Consider the following 15,653-nt stretch of genomic DNA (forward strand, 5'->3'; position numbering starts at 1 on the left):
CCCCTGCCGACAGATCCAGTCAGCAAAGCCTCGGGGGGCGGCGCCGCGGGGCCCCGGCCCTCCTATCTGGGCGCCAACTGGCCCACCCAGCTGTCGCTCACAAGCTCGCGCCCGCACCCGCCTTCCTCCCTTTCCTCCACCCTCCCCTTCAGGAAAAAACGGCGGTTGGGCCGCAGCGGCCGCCAACTGCGGGCGGGAAGCGGAGGGTAGAGGAGCCGGGGAGCGAGAGAAGGAGGGACTGCAGAAAGGAGGAGGCGATAGAGGAGGAGGAGGGGAGCGTGGCCCAGCAGGAGCCATCTCCGCCGAGAACAAAATGGCGGCGTTGGCGGAGGGCCAACTGTGAGGCGGGGCCGCGGCCATCCCCCTCCGCCCCCACCCTCGTGCCGGCCGGGCCGGACAGGGGTAGCCCGCTCGCTCCGCCGGCCGCGGGCGGGGAGGGGAGGGGAGCGGCCCGGCCCACTATGCAAAGCGGTTGGCGCCGGCGCCGCCGCCCCGTGGCAAAGGTAAAAGGGTCGGGTTCAGCCGCCGCCGCGGCGCCTCCATGTCCGCGCGCCAGGACCGCCCCCTCCGCCGCCGGCCCGAGCCCGCCCCGGCCTTTTTTCAATTTTACCTCAGGATTTGGCGCCAAAGCGACCTCGAAGCAGGTCCCGTGTCTGCGGCGGGCGGCCCCCGGCGCGGAGGGCAGGGCGCGGGGAGGCCGGCTTCCCGGCGTCGGCGGTTGGCGGGAGCCCCGGGCCGCGGGCTCGCAGGTCAGCGGGCGAGAGACGAGACGCCCAGGTGGGAGTGGGGCGGCGAGGGCGGGCCCGAAGGCGCCGCCGGGGTCGCGGGGAAGGAGGGGTTTGTTATTGTTTTTGTCAGTGAAAGGTCAGAGTTCGTGACCCCGGTGCCGCCGCCGCCGCCGCCCGCGCGCTGGTAGGAGGAGGGCGAATGTTCTTCTTCCTCTTCCCAGAGCCAGCCTCGCTGCGGCCGCGGGGGGCGGGCGAGCACGCGATTGGCTGAGGCGCGCGCGCGCAACGGAACGCGGCGGTCGCGCTGCTCCGTCCGGCCCCTTGGCGGCCCGGCGGCGGCGGCGGCGGCGGCGGCGGGCGCATGGCGCAGGGTTTCGCGCAGTCGCCGGGGTGTCTGCCCCGGCTGGGTCCGCACCGCTGCAGGGCCACCATGTAGGTTAAATGCCGAGGTCGTCGGGGTAAGGGGTTGGTTGGTCGTTTTCGAAGGCCTGGAACGCCGGGTACCGTTATTCAGGGGCCACCCCGTCCCTCCCAGGGGCCCGCGAGCTCCTCGAGGCCGGGTAGGGGCTGTGTTCTCGCTGCGACGTCCTCCACCCCGGCCCCCGCCGAGCTGAAACCTCTGTGTTGATTGAGGAAGCAATGAGAGAGCGGACAGCCTGTAGGTCGGAAGCGGGTGGTTTGTTGGGTGGGTATTGAACTGTTTGTGCCCTACTCGGTATAGATGGTCCGAGGAGGCACCAGTTTCTGAGAGTATCAGGTCAAGTGCATAAAGAGTATCGCGATTTGAAACGAGTAAACCATGCTTAAATGTGTATTAAAAAACTCTTTGCAGGATTGCTTAAATTATATAAATACAATTGCTTCTCTTGAGCCTATGAATCTTGGGTTGTAGGTTTTCATTAGCTACTTCTCTCTTTTAAGTGGTTTTGACTTGCTTTGGAAGGTGTGGACCACTGTTTTATCAGGGATGCCCTGAAGTGCTTAGGCCAGACTCCTTGATCACCATGCTTTCTCTGTAGGCCGAAGATCCTCTGCTAATTGATTTTTTTCCTGCACTTTTCATCTTTATTATGATTACTGACTCCAAGGTGGATGGTTTAAGCTTTTTTCTTAAACAGTGGCCATTTGGGCTTTTATCAGTGTGACCCCAGATTTTAGTATTTTGTCCATAATCTTGTAAAATTTTTATTTGATAGGAAATGCTTTAAACGTTTTCCTTCCTTGTTTTCACCTTGCAGGGAAGTAAGTGGAGAAAAGAGTTAAATTTATAATGTCGTGGTGAATCACAGATCCTGAAGCTGGAAGGGGTCTCAGAGATGATATGGTTGAATCCTCTTCTGGCAGAAAGATTTTACAGGAGAGGCAGATGAGACCAGAGAGGTCAAATGATATGCCTAAGGGAACACAGTGCTTTGATGGTAAATCCTTGTAAACATGGACTGCTTTGTAATTGTGTACTTTTTTTCCCAAAAATTGTTTTTAATGTTATATAATACTTACAGATATAGTTTTAAAATACACACTTAAATGAGTTTTAAGGGTTTTTTTGGCAAATTATAATTGTTCTAGATTTTTAAATGAATACTAAAAATAGTTAATGTTTCTATGATGGCTTATAGTTTTCTTAATTTTCTCCATTTAATACTCAGCAATTCTGGAGCAAGGCACTGTTATTTCATTTTACTAAGGCGCAGGAACTGACACCCAGGTAAGTTAAGCAACCTTCCCAGTGCTACAGGTGCAGAAAGTGAAGCCAGGGCTCTAATCTAGTCCTTTTCACCTTAAGGTTTATGTTGTAAACCATGCTGCATCAGTTTGCTTTGTTTGTAGTAGTATTCAGTAAAATTTCCAGTTAAAACAGGGATCCTCAACCCCTGGGCCATGGACCAGTAGCAGTCCATGGCCTGTTAGGAACCGGGCGCACAGCAGGAGGTGAGTGGTGGGTGAGCAAGCGAAGCTTCATCTGCCGCTCTCCACCGCTCCCCACCGCTCTCCGTCGCTCACGTTACCGCCTGAACCACCCCGCACCCCTCCTTCTGTGGAAAAATTGTCTTCCATGAAACCGGTCCCTGGTGCCAAAAGGTTGGGGACCACTGGGTTAAAAGGTTAGTTGTTCAATATTAAAAGTAATAGCAAAGTTCACAATCTTGATGGGCTTGAGCTCTTTTCGTCCCCTGAAGGACAGAAGCACATGTACATACACACACAGATTGCAAACAGTATCAGCAGGTAAAAGGCTTCTGCAAGCTGAGGGCACCACTGCCATAGTGCTATTTTTTGTTCCATTGTGTTTTTGGTAGAAGCTTTTAGTGAGAACTCTTAAATGGCTTTGTAACACTTGATGGACTTTATAATCACAAAAATATTATACATTTTGTGTTATACTAGCTATACTTTTTGACTGTTAATATGATGTATCCACATTTGCATTAACAGTGCTTTTAACGTTTTATCAGCCTTTAAAATAAAGTGTTCTTAATTGCAGAGTGTACTTCAGAACTGCCAGGCCCCCCGTTGGGTCTGAAACTGTAAGCTTTGGGTGGGGCCTGGCATCAGCACTTGTACTGAGCACCACAGATCATTCTGATGCACACTACAGGCCCAAATCACTGATCTAATTCCAAAAATGTGTGGCAGAAAAAAGAGACAAAACTTTTTGTTTAACCTTTTAAAAGAATCTTTTTTAACTCCTTAACTATGCCTGAAGATTACTCATTGACAGGGCCAGTGGCTCAGTGGGAATGATATATCCAGCAGTACCCAGCCCTTGTGTGTGCATCGCCTCAGCACCTACCCATCCTGAGCCCTGTATCGAAATGTGCCTTGTCCTGCTCTGTCTCAGCCCTTAACACAGTACCTAGTACTGAAGTACAGAATGGGCATGAAGTGGGCATTTCCTTTTTTTTTTTTTCGGCCGCACTGTGCAACATGTGGGATCTTAGTTCCCCAACCAGGGATCAAACCCGCACCCCCTGTGTTGGAAGGTGGAGTCTTAACCACTGGACCACCAGGGAAGTCCTGCAGTGGGCATTTATTGAATGAATGCTTTTCACAGCAACAGTGTATGGTAAACTGTTCATATCATCATCCCATTTTTACAGATGAACTCTGTAAAGGTTTTGGTGACTTCCTGGAGCTGAGATATGAGCCTGGGGCTTCTAGCTCCCTACACAGTACTTGTGAATGAGATCGAGGTGTTCCCTCCTCTGGTCCTCGGGCAGGTCTTTTTTCTCACAACACTTAAGCAGTCTGTTCTGCAGTCATTAACTGAGAGCAGGAACTAGATCATGCGGTTTCATTTTGTACCTAACAGAGTAAATGTTTTTTGCCATCCAAGCTTATTTTGAATTTGCATTTAAATGATAAATGTTGAGTCAATGAAAACCAAGTTTTGACTAAATAGTTGTAGATGTGCTAAATTTTTAAAATTACTATTATCTAGTAGAGATTTTTTTTTTTACCTGTAAGGGTATGGCTTTTGTGATAGCATAAGTAATGTTTTTTTTTATTTTCATAGACTAGGAAGACAATAATTACCTTTGTAAGTACTTACGTACATCTATATGTCAATTTTTCTATAATAGCTTATGCTTTATTACTATATACAGTAATCAGTTTCTGAAACTTGTTTCTCATTTGTATAATTGACATGTTTATAAAATAAACTTTTAAACCTCACGTAATTGTTGCTAGCCTTTTTTTTTTATGAATTTGGTATCTGAAGAGACATAATCATTGAATACCAGATTGCACATTCCTTACACTTACACATTATCCTGTTTAATCTTCATAATAACCCTGTGCAGTAGATAGTGTTATCTTTTTTCTCTTTTTTACAACTGAAGAGGCAGAGGCCTTTAACAGAGTAAGAATAACTTCTCCAAAGTCACGTGGCTAGCAGGTGGTGGAACGTTTATTAATAGTTATTTCTGCTTATTTCTTCTCTTTTGTCCTTGAGGACTTCGAAAGGAAGAAAACCCTCTTCTGCCCACCTCTGTGATTCTGTCACAGTCAAGCTCTGTCACAGTAGAAGGTTACTTGCGGAGGTCTCAACCTCTGTATCAATGGCCCTTGTTCTTCCCAGGAAGAGAAAGACCGACCCTGCGGTGGATGGATGGTTCTGGAACACAGGAACACTGCCAGAGTGAGTCCTGAGCCCCTCCAGAATGGCTTTTATTGAGAGTTATGACCGTTTGGTTTCTCACCTGGGGCTTCCCATGCCTTAGTAAGTTGTACTTGGCTCAGGTATCTTGGAAACATGATAGAAAATCAGATTATCAGAAAAATGCACCTGCCCTTAGTCCCATTTTAGAATATGCTCAGGAGAATGTCTTGTTTTTAAATGTCGTCTAATTGGGACTCTCAGTGTTTAGGCTGTGGCCTCTCCCGTTGCGGGTGCTCCGGACGTGCAGGCTCAGCGGCCATGGCTCACGGGCCCAGACGCTCTGCGGCATGTGGGATCTTCCCGGACCGGGGCACGAACCCGTGCCCCCTGCATCGGCAGGCGGACTCTCAACCACTGCACCACCAGGGAAGCCCAGGCCTGGAGTTCTTTACTAACCCAGCACCACCTCAAGAGCTAACCCACTTGGGACTACCAGCCTTTCACTGATGAAGTCTAGAAGTTAAATAGTAGCATTCCTTGAGTTTCTTAAAGAAATTATTTCCACCCCACAGCCTGTTCACTGCAGGCCAGGGAATGCACCTCAAAGCAGAAGTTCTTTGGAAAAGCCTCTCCCTTAAGTGCTTTGCTTTGGATCCTGCCCTTTCCCTTGGGGAGAGATGGGATGCTGCCTGAGGCTTCTGGCTTTCAGGAGCCTCTGGTTACACTGTTAAGACTGAGGGTCTAAACAACAAATCCCCTTGGTTTTACCCTCAAGTTTGGCCCCTCCTCTACTGGTCCCTAGTTTAGGTCTTATCTTCATCTCTACGCCGCTGTGTAGTTCCGCTGTGTAGTTTCCTAGCCTTCCTAACCAGTCTAACTAGCTGCCTTCCTCATTCATTCATCCTTGCTCCCTTTGTGCTGCTGCTGAAACAGAGCCTCTCCTAGCCCTCTTCTATTTATGAAGGTCTTTAATAGTTCTGCATTGCTTAGGGCTGAAGTAAAACCTCAGATGCCTCAGGTGGGGCCTTGGGGGAGGGTGTAGGAGTCTGGCAGACAATCTAAGGGAGGTTAATAAACTGATACAAACACAATTAGTATGTTAAATGGTGGTAGTGACACCTGGAGAGCTCAGTACCCACTTAAAGGGGTAGAGCCCCTCATCAGCTCCTGGAATGTGGTCCAGAGATGACGCATCTCAGATTTCTCAAGAGAAACCAGAAATCCAGATTTGTAAACATAAAAATTTCTTAACTTTAAAATGTTAGCAATTTGCAAATGGTTTTTAAACTGTGCAGGCCAAGCAGCGTCTCTTAAGCATGGTTCTGGGCCTCAGAACCAGTTTAGGACCTTGGACTAATCAGATAAAATACAGACTCCTCAGTCAGGGCAAATGAAAGTCCTTCATAACGGGTCTTTTCAGCCACCTTCAGATTAGAGCGTCATTCAGGGGTAGTCTCCCAACAAAAAAACTGTTGAACTCAAGAATTTTGATTCCTTCTATTGAGCACACATTTTCATCTCAAGGAGCGGGAACTTCGCAGGCAGGAAACAGGAGCCCCCCGTTTAGAAGTTGAATCCAGGGACTTCCCTGGTGGCACAGTGGTTAAGAATTCGCCTGCCAGTGCAGGAGACACCGGTTCGATCCCTGGTCCAGGAAGATCCCACATGCCGCGGAGCAGCTAAGCCTGTGCGCCACAACTACTGAGCCTGCGCTCTAGAGACCACAAGCCACAACTACTGAAGCCCACGCGCCTAGAGCCAGTGTACCTCAACGAAGAGTAGCCCCCACTCACTGCCAACTAGAGAAAGCCCGAGCGCAGCAACAAAGACCCAGTGCAGCCAAGAATAAAATAAATAAAATTAAAAAAAAAAAAAAGTTGAATCCAAAGTGTGTGTGTGTTTCCTGTCTCCTTCCAGGGCAGTCACTTGTCTGTAGGGTGGAGTCAGGGGATGAGGGTCTCATGACTCCTTACAGAGACTCCACTGGTGCTCCTGTTGAGTCCCACCATGGCCTTGAGTCCCACCATGGCCTTCCCAGATACGGTGCCTCTGGCTTCCAAGCCTCTCCGGAGGCAGGGGCTGATATGTCTCACTGGCATCTCTCCCAGGGGTCACTATGGTATTAGCTTTCTCCTCTGCCAAGTTAGCGGCCACTGTCCACACATGTTATATCTTCCAAAAATGAGCTGACCATTTCCATACCCTATGCCTCTTGGATTTTCTTTGTCCTTTAGGTTATATCTCTTTATTCATTTACTGTCCTTTTAGTAGGTTTTGGGAGGAGCCAAGAAATGCATGTTTCGCGATTATCTAGGTGTTTCTTGAGACTCAGGTTTCAACGTGAAATTTGACTTGTTCACAGACGTTTCAGAAATGACTTAGGTAAATCAGCATTTCTCTGTATTAGGAAAGTCATTGTTTATGAGCGTATCAGAGTTTCAATCAGCAAAGTCTGTCTTTTCACCACAGGATGTAAAGTCAGTTTCCAGAATAACTGAAAGAATCTGGGTAGCTTTTCCATGAATTTTATATGTTTTCCTCTTTGTAATATTTTGAAGCATTCAAAAAATAAAACTGGAAGTGTCATTACATTTGAATATGTGTCTTTAGTTCTTCTGCTTTGGCTCATTATGTGTCTGACTGCAACTTTGTGCTCTTTATTTTTTTTTCCTTACCTGATACTCTTAGGCTAGTGGTTTAAAAATTTTTTGACCGTGATCTATAAGTATAAATACATTTTTATCAACAAGTAGCATATCACATATAGTATATACATAAACGTATGATTGAAACAAAAATGTCATAAAATGGTCCTTAAGGATGATGGAATATTCTGCTGCCTTCTACTCCGCTCTTTGGTGTGTGGGGCAGGGGTCGGGTCCTGGTTGTGACCCATTACATTGATTCCATAACTCACTTGGAACTTGGGGGATACTGTCCAGTTTGAAAAACAAGAATAAAAGAAACTCATTTATGGTGCTTTCTTCCTTTTTTCTTTTTCTTCCTTTTCTCTTTTGTCTTGTGCTTTCTTAATACAGATTTTCTCTTGTCCAAGCCTCTCTTTTGCTCTCTACACTGGCTCTAGTTTAACGGCACCCTTGAAAGATGATCAAAGTAGAGAAGATGCCCGCCGTCATTCTGCTCTGTCAACACAGAATGCCCTTCCCTGTAAGACATCGTCAATTATCTGTGCACCGAAAAGACCCAGACCATGTAGAGAACTCGTCTGCAAAATCACTCCAAGATCACCAGGACATTGTGAGGGTGGCCACGGGGCCTTAAGCTTCTCCAGAGAGAGATCTGGTGGAAGGGGATGTTGTGATGCTGGGCACTGCCTCTGTAGTCCGGCGTCTGGCTCGGTTAGGCTGGTTTCCCCTCAGATGTTCACTACCTTAGTAGTGTATTCCTCCTGATAACGTTTGGCACAGTGTGGAATTCTAAAAGGTGCCTTGCAGTCCTGTCTGACGATAACTAGTGACAGCCCTTGTGCCTAAAACATCATTTCAGACACTCTCGGGTCTCATTTTCTTCAGCTCAGGATCTGACTATACACTGCAGATAGACCCTGTACACTGGTACCACAGACTCCAAGCCTGGCCGGCCACAAGCTGAGGTCCCTGCCCACGGACTAAGTTAAGTTTTTACTCTGAAAACCTTCCCAGACCCTCCCAACCCTGGATCCCCAACTTGCCTGTCCACAGTTTCCTGAGGGCAGTTGTAGACCTAGAGAGGGGCACCCCAGAGGAGAGGGGTGGGCCGCGGGAAGAGCCTGAAGCCACCCACACATGCATAGTGGGGCAGCCGTCTCAGACCACAGAACCTATGCAGCTGTCCCCAGGGCCAGCTCTCCCTCTGCTGTTCCCCGCTGCACCCCAAGGGGGCAGCCTTGGTAAAGTGGCCCAGGTTCTGGCTGCAGCAAGTTGTACATTTGTGGTCTGTCACCCCGACACACTGCTCTGGCTTCACATGACCAACACACCCCGGGCTGTGCATTGCTTGCACTGGCTTGATTTCACTTCTGGAAATAGCCCCCTTCCCTTAGGGGTGCAACCCCCCAGGACACAGAAGTGTTCTGTGAACACGTGCTCTCTTCCCCTTGGAACTGGTGTGGCAAGGATATGATGGCTTCCTTCCCAAAATAAGACTTCTTGTCCATTCTCATAGGACACGTGTTAACTATAACCTTCGGGCTTGTCTTTTCACCACAGGACGTAAATTCATAAAGGGTTTGAGAATAGCAAGTAATTGATCAATTTTTAGGTTATTATTTATAAATCCATCATAGGAATTCTAAGCTATTCCATTATGTGAGAGAAATGGGCTGAATCCCCAAGGTTACTTACCTTAAAAATCCCTCATATTTGAGTATGCATTCTAACATGTCAATTATTGAATAACCCTAGAAATGTGAAATGTTAAATTATTTTTAAAGCATGTGTACTTTGGGTTTTAAATATCCAGATCCCCATTTTAAGTTGAGGTAAATCTTGTGCATATGATTGCAGAAAAAACAGAACTGTATTCATTGTTGCAATTAGTATATCGAAAACACTGGATTATGTACATGGATGGTACCTTACGTGACAACATCTAAGGATTCTGCTTGGAGAAAAAAATGCACAATTTTTCTCTGACTCAACATTGTGTTTGTTATACTGTTGGAAAAAAGGTCCTACTGATTGGTCCTGGGCAGTTAGAGATTTCTGTTGATTTTAGGAGGGACTTCATGTTGCAAGTGTCAGAAAATTGCCGAGTATCAGCTCACACACATTCGAGGGAGGCACCACAGAGGAGCAGTTACAAGCATGGGTTTGCCAACTGTGAGTGTGTGACCCCGGGCAAGCGACCTAACATTTCTATTCCCCAGTTTCCTCATCTGCAAAATGGGGATAATAATAGAAAAACAACTCACCTCAACAGGCCCTTGGGAGAATTAAATGGAGGAGCGGGGTTAAGGTGCTTAGAGCCCTTCGTGCCGAGATGTTTGCTATCATTTGTTGTTAATCACACAAAGGTCTTCTACGAGCCCATGAGAGATCAGTGCTGTTTGGCTGCTGATTTAATAATTGTGTTTATTAGGGGCTTAAAATACCAATAACATCAAACCAGCCTCCCCAATGCCACTTACAGTAATATTCAGCAAATATATAATAGATGCCCCAATGATGGCTGTGTAAGTTACTCTATCACAGAACATCCCCCAAATCCATGGCAAGGCACAGCCCGTGCACTACACTAATCCAAACCATAGTCTTCTTTCCAGAAGATGTGGTCCAGAGAGTGGCCACTGTGGGTGAATCCCCCCAGCCGCCTCCACCAGCTCCCTCTCCCCCAGCTGACTGGTCTCTGCCAGTCATAGTGGTGCCCTTGGCAGTGACAGCTCAGTAAGTGTGGTCCTGGAGCCGTGTGGAGGGTCTTCTGGGTGCTTCTAAGAAGAAGCTACAGGGAGCTGGGCCCCCTCCTTGGGGGCTGTGAATAGGCCAGCGGTAGCTCGCATCACTGGGGGCGGTCACCGGTCAGCCTCTTGGGAACCAGCCCTGGAATCAAGCTGACAATGGACGACAGGTCAGTAACCCAAAGAGCTTGGAGCTTGGGGGATACTCTCTAGCCCTGAACCTGCCCTGCTTTCCCACTTCTTGTTGAGCTGATTTCCTAACTGTCTAAACCAGCGTGAGGTTGGTTTCCCTTTACTTGCTATTGGAAACAGACGTCTTAGTGTGGATACATTTGTCCTCTTGACTGACACTTAATACGTGGAAGCACAGAAGTTTCCCTGCTCACAGCAGCCGCATATCACAGGCTGAATCCGTGAAGGGAAGAATATTCCAGCATGTGGTTGACTTTGCCCCACAGCAGAAAGAAACTCGGGGGCTTCCCTGGTGGCGCAGTGGTTAAGAATCCGCCTGCCAATGCAGGGGACACGGATTCGAGCCCTGGTCTGGGAAGATCCCACATGCCACGGAACATCTAAGCCTGTGCACCACAGCTACCGAGCCTGCACTCTAGAGCCTGCGAGCCACAACTACTGAGCCCTCATGCCACAACTACTGACCCGCGCGCCTAGAGCCCGTGCTCTGCAACAAGAGAAGCCACCCAATGAGAAGCCCACGCACCGCAACGAAGAGTAGCCCCCGTTCACCACAACTAGAGAAAAGCCCGCGCACAACAGCAAAGACCCAATGAGCCAAAAATAAAAATAATTTTTTTAAAAAAGGAAAAAAAAAGAAAGAAACTCGGGTTCCATCAGCTCCTACCACTCCCACCCCAGGTGGCCTCAGTCCCCACGTAGAGCCTCAGTGTTCAGTGATGCCATTTATACTGTCAATCAAACGAGAGGCTGAACTAGATGGGAAAAGGACTCTGACCTGGTTCTGGGGCTACAGCAGGGCCGTCAGGGTCGGTGCACACCAGCACACCACCTGGGCACCAGCCCCTCACGCCTCACCTGCCCAGGCTGCATCCAAAAGAGAACGAGTGGTCAGGGAATCTATCAGCCTCAGCAGAACAACTCAGAGTATATTTCTGACATGTATTAATAGAAGACTTATTAGGACCCAGGAGCTCAATCAGTGTCCCAGGTCACTACCATGTTCCAGTGTGCTCTGCGTTAGTGACAACGAACAGAGTTCTTCCTGCTTATGAGTCCAGACTGGAGAGACACATCCAGTCTCAGGAAAGCTGTGAAACCACCAGAGTGTAAAGTAAGTGCTACCTGCTTTCCAGTGTCACAGCCTTCGGTCCACTTCTACAAACGCCCGGTGTGCGCTGTGTCCCCTGATCTCTTTGGGAAGCTGGAAGGGTCTCCGGGTGACAGGTGAAGGCACCGGGGCTCAGGGCTCCTGGAGTGTGTTCTGGTTTCTAAGCCACAGCACAGCTTCCTCTCTAGAAACACAGCCTCTGCTGGGGATGTGCCCAGGGGCTTCCCTGTGCCTGGGGAGAGCAGGTATCGTGGGGCCTTGGGCAACTACTCCTCCAGCCTCTGGGCCCGAGTTACTCTGGGCTCACCCAGTGGACAGACGGTGACATGAACATGTAAGACGAGCTGGCCAGAGAGAAGGGCAGGGGAGGGACAATGAACCAAATCAACCAGTAGAAATCGGATGAAATGAGTCCACGCAGAACCATGGGGAGGCCAGGTGAAAACAAGGCCCAGGTAACCAGGCAGATCCTCACCCAGTCACACGCGAGCTGTGCAGGACCTCTGTGGCTACTTCTTTGACAAAACCCAACCAGTATGTTTTAGCTACAACCCAGGTGTTTTTCTCAGGGTTAACTATTCACTGAGAATAAAAGCCCTATCACATCTTCTTTACGGAGTATCAGAAGTAGGATGTTATACAGTAAAAGAGGCCTTCCAGATGACTTCCAGACATAATTCTACCCGGAGCTCAGAAACTGACAATGGGCAGTGGCACGGGCAGGTTGGAGAAGCGCCCACTTCCTTGTGCTGAAGTCTTGTTGTGCTTTCTAAAGGCTCAAAGGGTCTAGAAGGCCCATTTCAATATGTCTGATGATGAAAATGAAAGTCCTCAAAAATTAATAAGAAGGCCTCTCTAATCACTTACTTTGAATCATTAATTAAATGTTTGACCAAACATTTTAAAAGAACTGCAAACTAGAAAAAAAAATTCCCCTAAAAATATTTAATGTAAATAACTCCTGGAGATGGTGCTTTTTACAAAATGTTTGTCAGCAAATGCCTTTTTCAGGGGACAGGGCAGCAGGAAGATGGGGACAGGACATCAGAAAGTGTGATGATGGTTTTTTATTTCGATGAGAGTAACAAGGAGTCCCCCCACCACTCTGCTTTATGTAAAAACACGTCCAGCATCGTGAGCAGCAGTCATCAGCGGGGAGGTGACTGAGCCCCAGGCGCCCAGAGAGGATCTTCAAGCCACTATTTCTGTGCTCCCTCACTGTGTCCAGAGCCACTGGCCAAGACCACGAATTCACCTTCTGATTGCATCTTGTTTTCTCTCCTTTTGTCTCTTTCAAGGCTTCAGGAATACAGCAGAAGGATCACCGTGTCGAAAACAAGAAGAGTTCTCACAAGCGTAACGACGTCAGCTTGTGCGGGGTAAACTCAGGAAGGCACACAATAAATTAAAGCAGACCTCTGTCTCTTCGGAGGGTCTGCAGTGACCTCTGGGGGCGGGGGCCGGATCTGCCAGCAGCGGAGTTTCCCGCACTACTCTGGTGTTGGGACTGCCGTGGGGAGGAAGGAATATCTCCTTTCGGAAGCCCTGTCGGTCTGCAGGTCGAGTGGGCGGGCGGGCACTTGGAGGAGAGAGTCCTCCCCTGTGCTCCAGTGCCACGTGGCCCTGCACCCTCCGTGGTAAGGGAGACCCTCCTGGTGTCGCCTCCTTGCGCCACAGCCAGTACTGGTGGCAGATTAGTCCACAGGACTCCATCTACCATTTACTTAAGTAAATCCCTTGGAAAAAATAAAACTGGAGGTTGTTGCTCGTAAAACAATAAAGTGCTTTTGATGAGAGTAGCTGTTATTTGCTGGTTGTTTCTCATTTCACCTGAGGCACTGACATCAACAACGTGAAAGGTCATCATGTTTACCAGGAGTAAAAATTGTAAAAGCTTGTTTCTACTAAAAAGCTTGCATTTCTAAAATGTACTTCTCTATTGGTTTCCACGTCTTCATGTTACTAAATTTTAACTCACTACTGGAAAAGGAAATAGTTTATGCCTGGGGCGGGGGTGGAAAACACGAAGACAGAAAAGGTCCATAAATATCCCTTAAGGGTTCCACTTGTGAAGGTGTGAGAGAGGGGTTACAGCAAACAAGGTCAGCCCCCATGCTGAATCGAGATGTGTGTCCAGATGAGTGGAGACACAGATTGGCTTCTGGAAGGGTCCACGCATCAACCTAAGAGTGTACTCTGAGTCCACGTGCTTGATAACTGCTATAACACACTCGCATCTTCCATGGCTTCGATCCACCTGCAACACAGAAGAGAGGGGACACTTGGTGTTGAGGCTCTGCCTGGAACCCTGGTCACGGAACCCATGAATGATGAGACTACGTTATTATTAGCCTGAAGTCAGCAACCGTGTCCTACTATATTTGTTTCCCTAGCATTTAGCAAAACGCCTAGAGTACAGTGCAAAGGTTGCTGAATCAATGCACACCTGTGTGAATGAGTCATAATACAGGCAGACCTCATTTTATTGTGCTTTGCTTTACTGTGCTCAGAGATACTGCATTTTCTATAAATGAAGGTTTGTGGAAACCCTATGTCCAGCAAGTCTAGCAGCACCATTTTTCCAACAGTATTTGCTCAGTCTGTGTCTCTGTATCATATTTTGGCAGTTCTCACAATATTCCAAACTTTTCCATTGTTACTGTATTTGTTATGGTGACCTGTGACCAGTGATCTTTGATGTCACTATTAGAAAAACATCATGACTTGTTAAAGGCTCGGATGATGGTTAGCATATTTTAGCAGTAAACTTTTTCAAATCAAGGTATGTACATTTTTTTTAGATGTAATGCTATTGCAGAGGTAGCAGACTACAGTATAAACATAACTTTTTACGCACTGGCCAACCAAAAAGTTTGTGACTTGCTTTGCTTCAATATTCGCTTCACTGTGGTGGAACCGAACCCGCAATATGTCTGAGGTCTGGAACCGAACCCGCAATATGTCTGAGGTCTGCCTGTGAATTTAAATCTGCTGTTCTGCTGGAACCCGCAATATGTCTGAGGTCTGCCTGTGAATTTAAATCTGCTGTTCTGCTGTGGCCCGAGAGGACTTGAAAGGACAGGATGGATGGAGAAGAACAGAAGCCAAAGCCCAGGGCGACAGCTCGTTCCCTTCTGAGAGACAGGCAAGGAAACGCACGACTAGTTATTTTGGTACCTCTGAGCCGAATTGGTATCCTCTGCTTTGAAGCTATAAAATACGGTTTTCTTGTGGTAAAGGTGAAAAATAGGTCCTACTTCGCTGCTGCCCTCCTCCTTTTCTGGCGCAATGGTGAAACCTAGGAGGGGCATGCTCTCCAAGGCCACTGTGTCCTGCAGGGAGGCCAAGGGAAAACTGATGTTAAACACGGCAAGATACCCAGTCAGCAGCTTAGCAGTCACTGATGCTTCCAATGTAACATGCACGACGAGCCCCTCTGTGTGGGGCATCTCTGGCAACGGTGCAATTATCACACACATACTCTTCACTCCCACTTCCCCGCCAGCACCAGTCACAAGGAGGAAAAGAAACTTAACATTTTGTGACAGCATTTAGGGTCCAGGCACATTCACTTTCATATTATCTTGTTTAATCTTTGTACCAATCACAGAAGGTGTCACCCCCATTCTAAGAAGAAACTGAGGCTCAAGGAAGGTAAATAACTCCCCAAGATCACCCAGCGAGTAAGGGGCAGAGCCAGTGTTTGGACTCGAGACCACTTTCTAAAACCCCACATTCTTTCCACTGACTCGATTTATCAGTGACTCAGATTTCTAGTGTTACCCTCGTTAACGTATTCTGTACTCATCCCCCCAGGTCCTCTTTCACAGCGCTTCAATATGGAGCACTCAGGGTGTCCGTGCTATAGAGCTGCTTACAATTTAGTGAGATGCACCCAGAGAACACAGATGAATCTTAAAATCACAGTGCTTAGTGGAAAAAGAAAGAGCTTTTTATATATAAAGATATTTTTATACACACATATTTATGTAAAAATACATGTTCATAAAGAATACAACTTTATAAAATCACATATAAACAAAGATATATAATTAGTTAAGCACATTAGAATGATTGTGGGAGGAGGGGGGGAGTAGAGTTTGTGTCTAAAAGGGAATCAAT

The 15,653-nt window shown here is 47.7% G+C and overlaps 2 protein-coding genes and 1 long non-coding RNA gene across 19 annotated transcripts in view; 1 reads left to right on the forward strand and 2 right to left on the reverse strand.

Annotated features, from left to right (window-relative positions):
• Nucleotides 1-883, reverse strand: part of NR2C2 (nuclear receptor subfamily 2 group C member 2) — an 83,197-nt gene extending 82,314 nt beyond the window's left edge. For 2 of the 4 annotated variants that reach the window (XR_004528661.2, XM_033865483.2), the window contains exon 1: nt 611-883. The gene's annotated coding sequence lies outside the window, so the exon portion shown is untranslated. The remainder of the gene's footprint in view (nt 1-610) is intronic. The other 2 variants (XM_033865485.2, XM_033865484.2) reach the window with 2 other exon arrangements.
• Nucleotides 884-1,384: 501 nt separating this feature from the next.
• LOC141275705 (uncharacterized) lies at nt 1,385-7,424 on the forward strand. The gene is made up of 2 exons (XR_012323930.1): nt 1,385-4,872; nt 5,095-7,424. It is a non-coding gene; the product is annotated as an uncharacterized lncRNA (long non-coding RNA).
• A 5,159-nt stretch (nt 7,425-12,583) lies between these two features.
• Nucleotides 12,584-15,653, reverse strand: part of FGD5 (FYVE, RhoGEF and PH domain containing 5) — a 137,965-nt gene continuing 134,895 nt past the window's right edge. For all 14 annotated transcript variants that reach the window (XM_073787742.1, XM_073787743.1, XM_073787746.1 and 11 more), the window contains 2 exons: nt 14,709-14,863; nt 12,584-13,788 (listed from right to left, as the gene is read on the reverse strand). In XM_073787742.1, the coding sequence (XP_073643843.1) occupies nt 13,752-13,788; nt 14,709-14,863 (192 nt within the window). In that variant the 3' untranslated portion in view covers nt 12,584-13,751. The remainder of the gene's footprint in view (nt 13,789-14,708; nt 14,864-15,653) is intronic.

The sequence above is a fragment of the Tursiops truncatus genome, chromosome 10, assembly GCF_011762595.2.
Source record: "Tursiops truncatus isolate mTurTru1 chromosome 10, mTurTru1.mat.Y, whole genome shotgun sequence".
Lineage (NCBI taxonomy): Eukaryota > Metazoa > Chordata > Mammalia > Artiodactyla > Delphinidae > Tursiops > Tursiops truncatus.